At 41.0% G+C, this 13,520-nt stretch overlaps 1 protein-coding gene across 1 annotated transcript in view; it reads right to left on the bottom strand.

The window, feature by feature from the left end:
• Positions 1–12,835, bottom strand: part of DLGAP1 (DLG associated protein 1) — a 278,071-nt gene extending 265,236 nt beyond the window's left edge. The window contains exon 1 of the mRNA XM_044294017.1: positions 11,870–12,835. Within this exon, the coding sequence (XP_044149952.1) occupies positions 11,870–12,835 (966 nt within the window). The remainder of the gene's footprint in view (positions 1–11,869) is intronic.
• Positions 12,836–13,520: the final 685 nt, after the last annotated feature.

Genomic DNA, 13,520 nt, shown 5'->3' on the forward strand with positions numbered 1-13,520 from the left:
TAATATAAAGTTACAGGGAATGTCACAGGTATTTAGGATGTGGAAACGTTACACAGGAGATGTACCACAGGTAATGTCACTTTCGCAGCGGACACCGTCTACAGAAAAAAATACACTGGATGTTACTATATAATAGTATATACTGAGATATACTAATCTCAGTAGAAAATGTCCATATAATCATGCAAAGAAAAGAAAATGTAAAATAAACCAAAACAAATACACAATGCAGCATAGTTTTTAAGTGGTAAAAAAATAAGGTGATCTATTCCTGTTAAAGGCAATGTACAGTGTTGCCCATAATAATTCATACGCCTGGCAAATTTTGACTTAAAGTTACTTTTATTCAACCAGCAAGTAATTTTTTGATGGAAAATGACATAGGTGTCTCCCAAAAGATAATAAGACGATGTACAAGATGCATTATTGTGGGGAAAAAAACATTTCTCAGCTTTTATTTACATTTGAGCAAAAAGTGTCCAGTCCCAAATTATTCATACCCTTCTCAACAATCAATAGAAAAGCCTTTATTGGCTATTACAGCAATCAAACGCTTCCTGTAATTGCAGACCAGCTTTTTGCATGTCTCCAGAGGTATTTTTGCCCATTCATCTTTAGCAATGAGCTCCAAATCTTTCAGGTTGGAGGGACTTCTTGCCATCACCCCGATCTTTAGCTCCCTCCACAGATTCTCAATTGGATTCAAGTCTCAACTCTGGCTGGGCCACTCCAAAATGTTAATGTTGTTGTCTGCTAACCATTTCTTCACCACTTTTGGGTCATGGTAATGATGAGAATCCTCTTGTATTGCTCTTTTTTCATGGTGCCGTTTACTTTGATTAGGTTCCCTGGTCCATTGGCTGAAAAACACCCCCAAAGCATTAGGTTCCCACCACCATGTTTGACATTGGGGATGGTGTTCTTTGGGTTGAAGGCTTCTCCTTTTTTACGCCAAATGAAGGAAACATCATTGTGACCAAACAATTAAATTTTTGTTTCATCTCGCCATAACACAGAAGACCCGAAGTCTTCTTCTTTGTCCAGATGAGCTTTTGCAAAGGCCAAGCGAGCTTTTGTGTGCCTTATCTGGAGAAGTGGCGTCCTCCTTGGTCTGCATTGTGCAGTGTCCGTTGGATTGTCTGCCTTGAGACATTGCCACCAGCAGAGCCCAGATTCACTAGGATGGCCTTGGTGGTGATCCTTGGATTCTTTTTCACCTCTCTAACTATCCTCCTGGCCAGCACAGGTGTCACTTTTGGCTTTCGACCACGTCCTCTGAGATTTTCCACAGTGCGGAACATCTTGTATTTTTTGCTCAAATGTAAATAAAAGCTGAGAATTTTTTTTCCCACAATAATGCCTCTTGTACATTGTTTTATTATCTTTTGGGAGACACCCATGTAATTTCCCATCAAAAAATTACTTACTGGTTGAATAAAAGTTACTTTAAGTCAAAATTTGCCAGGGGTATGAATAATTATGGACAGCACTGTACATGTGGTCAGTGTCTCATGTAGATAAGCCTCGCCACAGTTTCTACCTGGCAGACACTCTTCTCCAAGGTTCTGATTCAATTTGTTCCATAATGCAGGAATTCATAGCTAAAACATCCAGCATATCACATAAGACTGGGTGAATATGCAATGCTAAACACACATTAGAGCAGATTCATTAAAGGAAATTTGTCAGCAAATGTTTTAATTGCCAGTTAAAACCAGATAGTAACACATCCTTTTTTTTCTAATTTGTTGTTATTTTCTGATTTTAGATATTTTATTTTATTTTCTGAAAATTATTATGGGGGCGGCCATCTTGCCTGAGCTGTTAACCACATTTAGGCTACTTTTACACTAGCGTTAGCCTTCTCTGGCTGGCTGTTCCGGCATTATGGTCAATGGGGCTGGAGCGGACTCCTGGCAGCACGGTGCACTAGCGGCAGCATGGATCCGGCAGGCTGTTCCCCTGCCGTAACAGCCTGCCGAAGAAGGATGCCGCTAGTGTGAAACTAGCCTAACACAGCATTAAAAAAAATGGCTTTATGCCAGACTCATGGTCCATACACACAATGGTCAGGAGGGGACCTCATTGACTTCTATGGGAGAGTTTTCTAGGCTCATTCTGTGACCTGTGCAGAGGTGATTGTACAAGGAAAGAAAAGATAAGTTATGACAATCACCTATTGTGAATGGTTGATCCTGGCTTAGGCTACTTTCACACTTGCGTTCAGAGCGGATCCGTCTTAGACGGATCCGCTCATATAATGCAGACGGTGGATCCGTTCAGAACGGATCCGTCTGCATTATATTGTAAAAAAAATTCTAAGTGTCAAAGTAGCCTCAGACGGATCCATCCAGACTTTACATTGAAAGTCAATGGGGGACGGATCTGTTTGAAAATTGAGCCATATTGTGTCATATTCAAACGGATCCGTCCCCATTGACTTACATTGTAAGTCTGGACGGATCCGTTTGCCTCCGCACGGCCAGGCGGACACCCGAACGCTGCAAGCAGCGTTCAGGTGTCCGCCTGCTGAGCGGAGCGGAGGCCAAACGCTGCCAGACTGATGCATTCTGAGCGGATCCGCATCCACTCAGAATGCATTAGGGTTGGACGGAAGCGTTCGGGGCCGCTTGTGAGAGCCTTTGAACGGAACTCACAAGCGGAGCCCCGAACGCTAGTGTGAAAGTAGCCTTATCTATACACAGTGGTGATATTATTAAAGGCAGAATTAGAATAATATATAACTGTAGTAAAGTGATCTGTACTAACCAACAAGTAGCGCTAATTATTAGACATAGTACCCAGTGAAAAAACTGCAGGATTTTTGGTTTTAGTTAAAATATAAACAATGAAATGGAAAATTTAAAATAACATCATCAAAAATAATAAAAAAATATGTTAAACATAAAAAAGTGAATTAAACAGCAAGTCATTTTCTGATTATACATTCCCTTTAAGACTGGTGCTTCATATGTCAGTCTACAAAAAGAAGTGAGTTGCAATGAATTGTGTCAAATGTATTTAAAGGTACACACCTCAATAAATTGTGTTCCTTTGACACTGCCTGAATGTCAGCAAATTAAATATATAACAAGAATATATTTTTACCAAAATGTGCAATTTTCTAGCTTTATCTGAATTAAAATGTGAGGCCACTCTATCGTGACTTGCCCATTTTTTCCAATTTCTGATGATTGCAAAACCTAGTGAAAATCATATGATTATTTCTCTCCTTTTATTTGTATTTTATCAAACTAGTATTGCAATTGTATAATACCTCCTGGAAAGGTGAAAAATCCTCTATAAACTATCCTTTAAAGAGCATCTGTCACCATTATCAACTCTGTTAAGCCAGTCATACTGCCTGGTAGGATTGATCATGTTGATTACAATAATACCTTCTATTTGTTTTTTCGTTTAAGTGCTTAGAGCACTGCCTTTGTAACACCCCCGGGCTCCGGACACTCCCTTTGTTCTGGTGTGTTACACAAGCAGTGCTCTAGGGGCTCTGGCCAGCTCCATGGTGCTCAAACCTGCTTATTTGCATATACAAAAGGTGCACACCTCATAATTGTGGTGCATGTTGGGCTACCCATAAACCTGAACTAGAATCTCCAGAGATTAGCTGTACTAGATTTATGGTGTAATGTGCGGCAGTTTTCTGTCACATATATTGTTAAATGAATGAGGCAGCGGAGGTCCAACCTGGATCCTAACTCCTCAAAGCCATTTTTTGGAAAAGAGAAAACTAAAAAGGTTGCAAGTTTTGTCTCAAATCAGCACTTGCGACAAAATGTGCAACTTTTCTATTCCGGGAAACTGACGTTACTTTTTACAGAGTAACATAGTTGCTTATGAATTGATTGCTACAAACTGTTATCAAAAGATGTTTCAAAATTAGGTATATGGAACATTGGTGAGGTAAATGGTCGAGAGTAATGGCCATGTTTAGCACGGATAGCCACTAGATGTGCCGGAAGTGACTCAATAAGGGCCTAGTAAGTTGTCACAGGTATCTGGAGCCATGCTGACTGCAGTGCATCCCACAATTGCTGGAGGGTGCGAGGGGGAGGATCCGTAGAGCAAGCATGACGATTGCTGTGGTCCCACAGATGCTCATTTGAGTTCAAGTCTGCGGAGTTTGGGGGTCAGGGTAGTACTTGGAAGGTTTTGGTCATGCTTTTCCAACCATTGTCGGACATTTCTAGCTGTGTGACATGTCGCATTGTCTTGCTCCACCCCAGGGAAGACAATCAGCATATATGGGTGTACTTGATGGATTTAGGATGGATTTATACCCAAACTGGATGAGTGGGCCTAGAGAATGGCACAAAAACATTCCCCAGACCATAATGCTGCCACCACTTCCAGCAGTGGTTGCAGGGTGTTTTTTCACTGATGTTTGTCACCTGACAAGACATCATCCATCTGTACAATGAAGAAGAAATTTGACTCATTGGAGAAGGCAACCCTTGGCCAATCAGCAGAGGACACTCTTGGCCTAAGAGCCAATAATCATCCCTTTTTGCAAAATAAATTGCTCCTTTTACCCATGACAGCAATGAGGGATATGTGTGCAGACAGTCTATCACACACCTTATATACCCACCAAGCCAGCTCACCACACGTGACTTCCTTCATAAGCAATGCGCTGCCAACATTGAAAACAGGAAGTGGTCGTAATAATGTGTCTCAATTGTATTTTTTTTAATTGAGGAGACTGTGGCTAGAATCATGAAGTATTGAAGAAAGATGCATATTTATGATCTGAATAGCCCACTATCATTGTTGCTTTGGAGGACTTTTAAGATAAAGGGTAAACTGAATGCAGCAAAGTACAGGTAAAATCCCAGAGGAAACCCTGCTGCGGTCTCCAAGAAAACTGCAAGTTAGTAAAAAGAGTTTTTCAGGAAGACAATCACGTACAGCAGGGTTTCTCAACTCCGGTCCTCGGGACCCACCCACCACTCATGTTTTCAGGATTTCCTTAGTATTGAGCAGGTGATATAATTAGAGTCCATGCATCAGAACTTATCACAACTATTCATTCTGTGGGATATTCTCAAATCCTAACCAGTAGGTGGGTCTTGAGGACTGGAGTTGAGAAACCCTGACATAAAGTAACATGCACAGGGCAAAATCTCTACACAACAGGGGGTGTTAGAAGAAGTAACAGTGTTAGTTGTTTGAAGGAGCCACTTAAATGACCTATCCTCACAGTTTTGGCTGTGCCGAATCTGTATGTAGAATCTCACAGGGTAAGGCCAGATTCAGTAAATCTTATGCTGATTATGGCTCTGTCCCTATTAACACCATGGCTTCTGTTCATTACGGAGGCATGATATTTCTGGTATTTTTGACAATATAGACTGAGCTACTACTGCTAGCAAAAATACCAGAACCACTGGCAGAAACCTAAAAATGCTAGTCTGAACAGAACCTAAACAGAGCCTAAATTAAATCCAACTTTCAATATAATTTTGTTATTAAAGGGGTTATCTGGGAATTTCATATTAATTACTTGGAATGCTTGGAATAAGTCATGTCATCAATATAAGATCGGTGGGGCGTCTCCTGGGATGATCAGCTGTTTGAGGAGGCCGCAGCGCTCCATGAGCATTTATGCCTCTTCCTAGACCAGTGACATCACTGTACATTGGTAACACTCAATTAAACGGAGCTGAGCAGCCATACCAATGACAACCACTATACAATGTACGGCACTGTGCTTGGTAAGCTGGGAAGAGACTGCAGTCCTGGATCTCTGATGAGCACAGTGGGCTGATCGATAGTGGTACCAGGACTTGGACCCCCGGCGATCTGATATTGATGATGACCTATCATGAGGATACCCGTATATACTCGAGTATAAGCCGACCCGAATATAAGCCGAGGCCCCTAATTTTACCCCCAAAAAATGGGAAAAATTATTGACTCGAGTATAAGACTAGGGTGGGAAATGCAGCAGCTACTGGTAATACTGTTTTTGCTTTCTTCTGCTCTTGACACAACCTTGAGCTTGAAACCAGCTTCGTATGACCTGCGTTTTTGTTTTGGTCCGGGATTAGAAGTACTGGGTTTCATTCCTAACAGGATTAAAAAAAAGACTTTGAAAAAGAATGCCAACTATGTTTGCATAGAGCAGTCGGTGTTGGGGCTCATACTATACACGCAGTGTTACTGCATGCGCTGCGTTATGGCTGGCGTGCAGGAGAAAAGAAGAGCGGTGATATCAACAGTCATTGGACCACCCACAGAGGCTGCAGAGGATGAGTGGGAGAGACTCCCATCAACTGGGCATTTTTTATTTTTTATATTTATCAGGTTGTTTATTTATTTATTTTTGTTTCCCCCCCCTCCCTACTTCATACTTGGCCAGGGAGGGGGGCTGTCCAGGGGGAGGGGGGGCTGTGCAGGGGCCGGTACTTACTGCCGGTGTAAATCTCGCGGCCCGCGTGTCTCGCGAGATTTACACTGGGAGCTTAACAGAGGTGCCGTGCGGACGTGCTGGGAGCTGACCGGAGCAGCTGTAAAGGTAAGTAACAGCTTATCCGGCCCCCAACATGTCATGGTCTGTATTATGGCAATGTAAGTTGCCATAATACAGACCTAGACTCGAGTATAAGACGAGGGGGCTTTTTGAGCACAAAAATATGTACCCAAAAACTTGTCTTATACTCGAGTATATACGGTAGATCATCAATATCAAATTAATGGATAACCTCTATCTCTTTATTAATTTTATAATATATCTCTTGGTGCTTTTGTTTATGTAAATCTATGGTACTGAACTTTACTGCATACTTTTTTTTTCTTACTTATTCAGTTAGAGCTATATAAATCTGAATGTGGCAAATGCCCACAAGTGGTGATTGCAGGCATCCTGATTTTTTTATTTTTTATTTTAGCTTTGTAACTATAGGAGAGATGCAGAGCTCTGTATCAGAAAATCTGAGGTCTGGCCACTATATCTTTATTTTACAAATCAAAGTAGAATTCTGGACCTAAAAATGCCATATTGTTCAAATTTGGAGTTATAAATTTGCCTCCCTAGCATCGTGGGTGATGCTAGGGAAGCTCTTCCACGTTGCTGCCTGCTATTGGCGGTCCCCCCCCCCCATTGCTGGATGTTTTGATCCACGCAACGAGGAGATGCAGCGTCGGCCATGCGGGCATCAGAAGCGATGCGGGTGACGGGGAGCAGGGTAAGTATGATCAGTATGAGGGGCCTGGGCATTTTGGGGGGCATTATATATTCAACCCCTTTAAGAATGTCCATTGTGATGTTCATACATAATTTTTGAATAAGCAACTAAATATTATCTAAACCTAGCCATATGTTTATGTGGCATCTAAACCATATGTTTATGAGACATCATGTTTCTCTGCCCAAAGTCAAGTTATCCAGAAGCCATATACCAGACATCTCTCCAGCGGTAAAGCATTTGTGCTAGTCCAGATTGACTAAATTTCCAAATATATTGCCAAGAACCAGAAAGCTCTAGAAAGCAAGGTCATTGACTTTGCGTATAAATAAACCATAAAGAGTTCTCCTCTAAAACCATTAAGAGCAATGAGAAAAATAATGAAAATGCTCAGCAGTGTAAATGGGTTTTAATAACCAATATTTGTGACATCTGTTGGCTTGCAGATTTACGATGTACTTAGGAAGGTCCCAAATCTGCTCAGCTTCAGTCCAGTAAAGTGATTTAATACTTATCACTTTAATGTGAAGACGAAATTAGATATAAATCACAGGGCAGCCAATTAGTGAACTGTAGAAGAGGAGATACCAACTTTACCACAAACCACGGGCTCAACTTCAGTGATTAGAACAGTGATTAGTTACTCTGCCACAAAAGGGAACAGTGTTTATTAGCTTTGTGCTGTGATTTCATCATCATTATTTTTGCATTATGGTTAGTGTTGAGCAAATCAAAGTTAATGAAGTGGAATTAGATCCGAATTTCAGGAAAAATTGTATTTGCCACAAATCCAAATTTCTGGGTGCTTCGTGGTAACGAGTAATTCGTTTCTGAAATGTCAGTAAAAATAAAAAAAAAACATACTCACCTCATACATTTGATCCTGGAGAGACCATCATGGCCATCTTGATTGAAGAAGATGACAGCCTCTCCGTGATCAAATGGATGAGGTGAGTATGTATTTTTTTTGTCTTAACCCCTGATAGGCTGAATGTGACTCTCAGATGCCGTGATATATGAGGGTTTGAATGATGGGGGTGGCGTGATCGCTGTTCCCTTCTTTGCTCCCGCTCCATACAATGGAATGTGATTTGTTACAAAGTAGTTTGTAAAGAATCAAATTTATTTTCCAAGTTGGGAAGCAGACGAAACTTTGCTCATCGCTAATTATGCTACCTTTTTTTTTTGTTATGATGCTATGACATCAGTTAGACTTTAGCTGTGACATCACTATGTTTATCATCCATATCCTGTGACTTCACTGTGTGTATTGTGCCCATAGTGAGACATTATGCTGTATTATGAAGCTGTGTTTATTGTGCCTGTGATATGACATTACTACAGTCCTTACTTTAGCTGTGATAGTAATAGGTCCCTTGTCCCTGAGAACTCATTGTGTGCATTATTCTCAATGACATCACTGTGTGCATTAGCCTTGTATTATAATGCTGTATTTATTTTCTCTGTGTTGTGACATCACTCTGTGAACATGTCTTCTAAACACCTTGGGTGGCTTTGAAATTTTGCATGTGTTCATCATCTGCATAAAGCACACTGGAATGCTGTGATCCTCTCCTACTCTCTGTGATTATTGTCCAGGACAAGCTCTGCACTTGGTAGGCAGCTCCTATGTCTCTGGAGCGCTGCGATTTGAAATCATTATGTTCAGTAACCCTAAACTGTGATATCACTGCATAATTTTCATACTGTAATATCACTATGTGCAATATCTCTTTATTATACCTTTACAGTGTTTGTTACGTGTATAATTAGACATTACTGTGTGCGACAGCCTTAAATTTGTGTTCTTGCTTGTTGTAATTATTGTCACTTTGCTCCTGCTACATAACTGTGCAGTGACATCACTATGTGCATTTTCAGAGGTGAAAGTACCGTGGTGCTTGAAAGCTCCCAGACACTTTTGATCTGGTTGAACATATTTTTGTTTATAAGGCTCATACATACAGTTTTGCTTGTTATACATTGATTTAAAGGGCATCTGTCAGCAGATTTGTACCTATGACACTGTCTGACCTGTTACATGTGCACTTTGCAGCTGAAGACATCAGTGTTGCTCCCATGTTCATATGTGCCCGCACTGCTGAGAAAAATGAAGTTTTAACATATGCAAATGAGCCTCTAGGAGCAGTGGGGGCGTTGCTGTTACACCTAGGGGCTCCACTTTCTCTGCAACTGCAGCACCCTGTCCACTTTGATTGACAGGAACAGTGAAAATGTAATCACACCTGACCTGTCAATCAAAGTGGAGACGGTGCGGCAGTTGGAGAGAAAGTGGAGCCCCTAGGTGTAACGGCAATGCCCCCATTGCTCCTAGAGGCTCATTTGCATATGTTAAAACTTTATTTTTCTCTGCAATGTGGGCACATATGAACATGAGACCAACACAGATGTCGTCAGCTGCCAAGCTCACATGTAACAGGTCAGCCAGTTTCATAGTAGTGATGAACGGTAGAGGTCATATTCGAATTTGTGATATTTCGCAAATATTTTGTAGATTGTTATATTCAACTTTTTTTTTTTTTTACTCAAAAATCGGCAAGGTAATGATCGCATACACCGCGAATATTACGCAATCAATACAGGTGTGGGTCAAAAACGAATATATAGTACTATAGAATATAGTGCTATATATTCGTTTTTAGAATATTCGTAATTTTTTCCATCTGAACACATGATTCCTTCCTGCTTCTTGCTTGTGGGCTAATATAGTGCTATATATTCAGGATTTAAAATATTCGTAATTTTTTTCTATCTGAAGTGAACACTGTTCATGTCAGATAGAAAAAATGACAAATATTCTAAAATACGAATTTATAGCACTGCAAAGAAAAATTGGGGGTGAGTCAGCACATCCAATGCGCAGGTGAATGCCATCGCTGGAAGCACAAAGGCAAAAAAACTATAGAATGCAACAGCACTCTGCAAACCAAATAAAGTACAATAATGCCAAAATAATAGAAAAGATTCTGGTGGAAATGCTACGCTAATAAATTTGAGATGCTTGGCAAATCATTTTGTACAAAATTATTTGGGCCCGTCTGCCAATCGTCAAGGCGATCTCAGTAAGATGGGAACCTAACACTAAATACCACATTAACTGGTGCCATACTGGCCTCCATTACATTCAGGGAATGCAGGTTCCACATGCATGCCAAGCCCACATTATATTATGCTTATTATGGTGCCAAAATGGCCTCCATTATATTATGGGGATGTAGGATTTTTAATGGATTTTTAAACTTGGATTTTATCTACACACTCCTTCTCCTGGATAAATGTGTGCCGTTCATGAGTTGCTATTGCTGGAATGGGTAGGGTGGCCACTCAGGCCACCCTCAAAAGATGGACTGTAAAACCCCGTTCCTGACTAGTGCTGCTGTCTGAGAGTGAGCTGTTCAAAAGGACATCCCTGTGTCCTTCCAGGCCCTGTGCCGGACGGAGGACAGGGAGTCTGAAAGCCGGACTGACTGGTCTAAAACCGGACCTCTGGCCACCCTAGGAATAGGATACCTCCATATATGAGGAGGACTACCTGGGCCTCTGAGCTGGATCAACACAATTTTATTCTTAACCTGGGAATAGGTGCCTGTGGTGGTCCAACAGCTCCTTTACAACATTAGAGGAAAGCAGTATTATAAATTGCTTGCAACCTCAATCACCTTTTAAAACTCCCTCTGTTCTGACACCAAGACCACTGCAGCCATCTACTGGCACAAGTGACTGCTAAGGCCAGTGAGTGGCTAACCAAGAACAGGTCTCTGTCACTTCTGGTCCAGTGGGGACAGCTGCAAGCAGTGGCATAGGAACAGAGGGAGTTTTAAAAAGTGCCTTTCAGGTTTGATTTATGTCAGACAACCCCTTTAAGTTCTGGACTGTTAAGCAACTAAAGTGGCACCAAGAAGTCAAACCAAATTAGAAAATCCCTTAAAGGTACACCTAAATCTTGTTCACCTAATTAAAACACAGTTTTTCTTTTGTTGATCTGAGGCTTCATTCTCAAGTTTTCTTTATATGTAAATTAGGCCTTGGTGCAATGAGTGCGTCACCATTGCTCTTGTTGCACCCAAGCTCCACTCATTTCTGTTATTAGCCCCTCCCGCACTGCTTTGCCACTGCCTGGTCCTGTCAATCAAGTAGAGGGAGCGGCTAGTCAAAGAAATGAGTGGAGCTTGTGTGCATTAAGAGCAATGGTGATCCCCTTATTGCACCAATGGCCTAATTTGCATAGTAAGAATAGGTGTTTTATCTGGGGACTGGAGTTTGAATCAGGTGAACCATAGCTATGTATCTATGTAAACCGTTTAATAGGAATAGATTCTCTTAAAATAAATCCGTGCAGTTTGATGCTGAAGACATGTGTTACTTCTAAGATCTCTACTGTCTGCATGTTAGCATGAAGTAGAATGAAGATGGAGAAGAGTATAACAGCAGTAGACTACACAGGTTTTTTTTGTAGTCTGTTACTATGGAGAAATTATAAACAATATTAAAGTAATATTAAAGGATATGTAGAAAGTTCAATATCAAATTATTTATAATCATATACTGCAGACAGGTTGGCATTGGCACTGATACATCAGTAACTCATTTTTACATGATCTAACAAGGGCAAGTAACTGTAAAACAAGATATTGTAAGCCTACCTGCAGGTACTGGCATGGCCTTTCTTGTTGACAGGAGTCAGACTTCACCAATGCTTGGTCCATATTTATTGCAGGTTTCTGGTAAACTTCCCGTGCCCTGCTTACTGTGAGTGTGGATGCCCAAGAACTTTTCTTTAACATCTGGCTGTCCAAACTTACAGGTAAACTCACAGGTAAGTTCGTACATGTGTTGCATTTCACATCATTATTGCTTCTTGATGATTTTAATGCATGCTCATTAATTGAATTATATGCTTCCATAAAGTACTGAGAAGCGGAGCGGTCAGGACATCTCCCCATAGTCATGACAGCAGTGGGACCATGATACATGCAAACATCATTGTCCAAGTTATCCTGTGAACCCCACCACCCTGCAATATTTGTTCTCGGTTTCAGTTCAGCTCTCCTCTCTTTGCTTTTACTTCTCTTTCCATACCTCACAGTTTGCATTTCTTCTGGACTTGCTTTATTTCCATTAGAATTTCCTTTCGTTGGTCCTTCAAGAGAATGGGATTTTGTGAATAGTTTCTGAACAGAATGAACCAAATGTCGTATCCTACCAGGACTGTCACTGCGGTGTTCCACTGCACTCCTTTTGTATTGCAAGGTGTGATATCCATCTCGATTGATAGGAATCTGTCTTTCAAATTGATCCAAGAGGTTGGTTGGAAGCCTGTTACCTTTTCCAACAGTCCCATGGGGTACAAGAGCGCACTCATCTTTAAGCTCATGGTGGGAACTGTAATGTCTCCTTGGAAATGTACTACTGGCAAGCTGATCCCCATAGGGCATTATGCATTCTACTGGGTAGGAGTTCCTTTGAGCATAGTAAGGGTGATCCGCAGGATGAGGATCTACTGGGTTCAGCAAATATGGCTTTCTATCTGTATGGTGAGGGAGGTTCTCACATACTGAGTCACATACAACCCCATGATGATGGCTACGGCTGCTTGATAATCCTTTCATAGTTGAGCTGAAAGGTATTCCAAAGTCATTGACTATTTATTGTAGCCAGTGGTCAAGTTCTAAACCAAGGCCTATAAAAAAACAGATATGTTAGGAAAGTGTATGTAATCTGGTTTGCAAGAATAGACCATATAAACAGGTTACCATACAAAAAAAATAAAAAATTAATGGGTTTTTCAAGACTTTGTCCATCACTATTTGATCATTGGGAGTTTGACAGCCGGGATCCCACTGGTCAAGCTGCTTGAGAAGGCACCAACGCTCACAGTAGAGTTGTGGCCTTCTCTTAACTCATCAAGCACAGCACCGTCCATTTGATAGCAGCTGTGCTCGGTATCACAATTCAGCTCCATTCACTTCAAAGGGGCTAAGCTGTGCCTAGGCCTAGGTAAAGATGCGAATGATGGTGCCATCTCAAACCGCGTCTGACCCCCACCAATCAGATACTGATAGGTCATCAGTAGAAAAGTCTCAGAAAACCCCTTTAATAGAAAAATCTAATTATACTATATGGCTAGTTACTGAAGTAGCACGTCATAATCAATTCTACCTTTCCATTTCACATAATTGATTAATACACTTTTGGATGGAAATACTATGAAAAGGCTCCATCACAAATGCAACAAACATGTTACTTTAGAATATTATCATTGTAAACAATGTCTTAAAGTCGATCTAAACATTC

This window comes from Bufo gargarizans, chromosome 5 (genome assembly GCF_014858855.1).
Source record: "Bufo gargarizans isolate SCDJY-AF-19 chromosome 5, ASM1485885v1, whole genome shotgun sequence".
NCBI classification, from domain to species: Eukaryota; Metazoa; Chordata; class Amphibia; order Anura; family Bufonidae; genus Bufo; species Bufo gargarizans.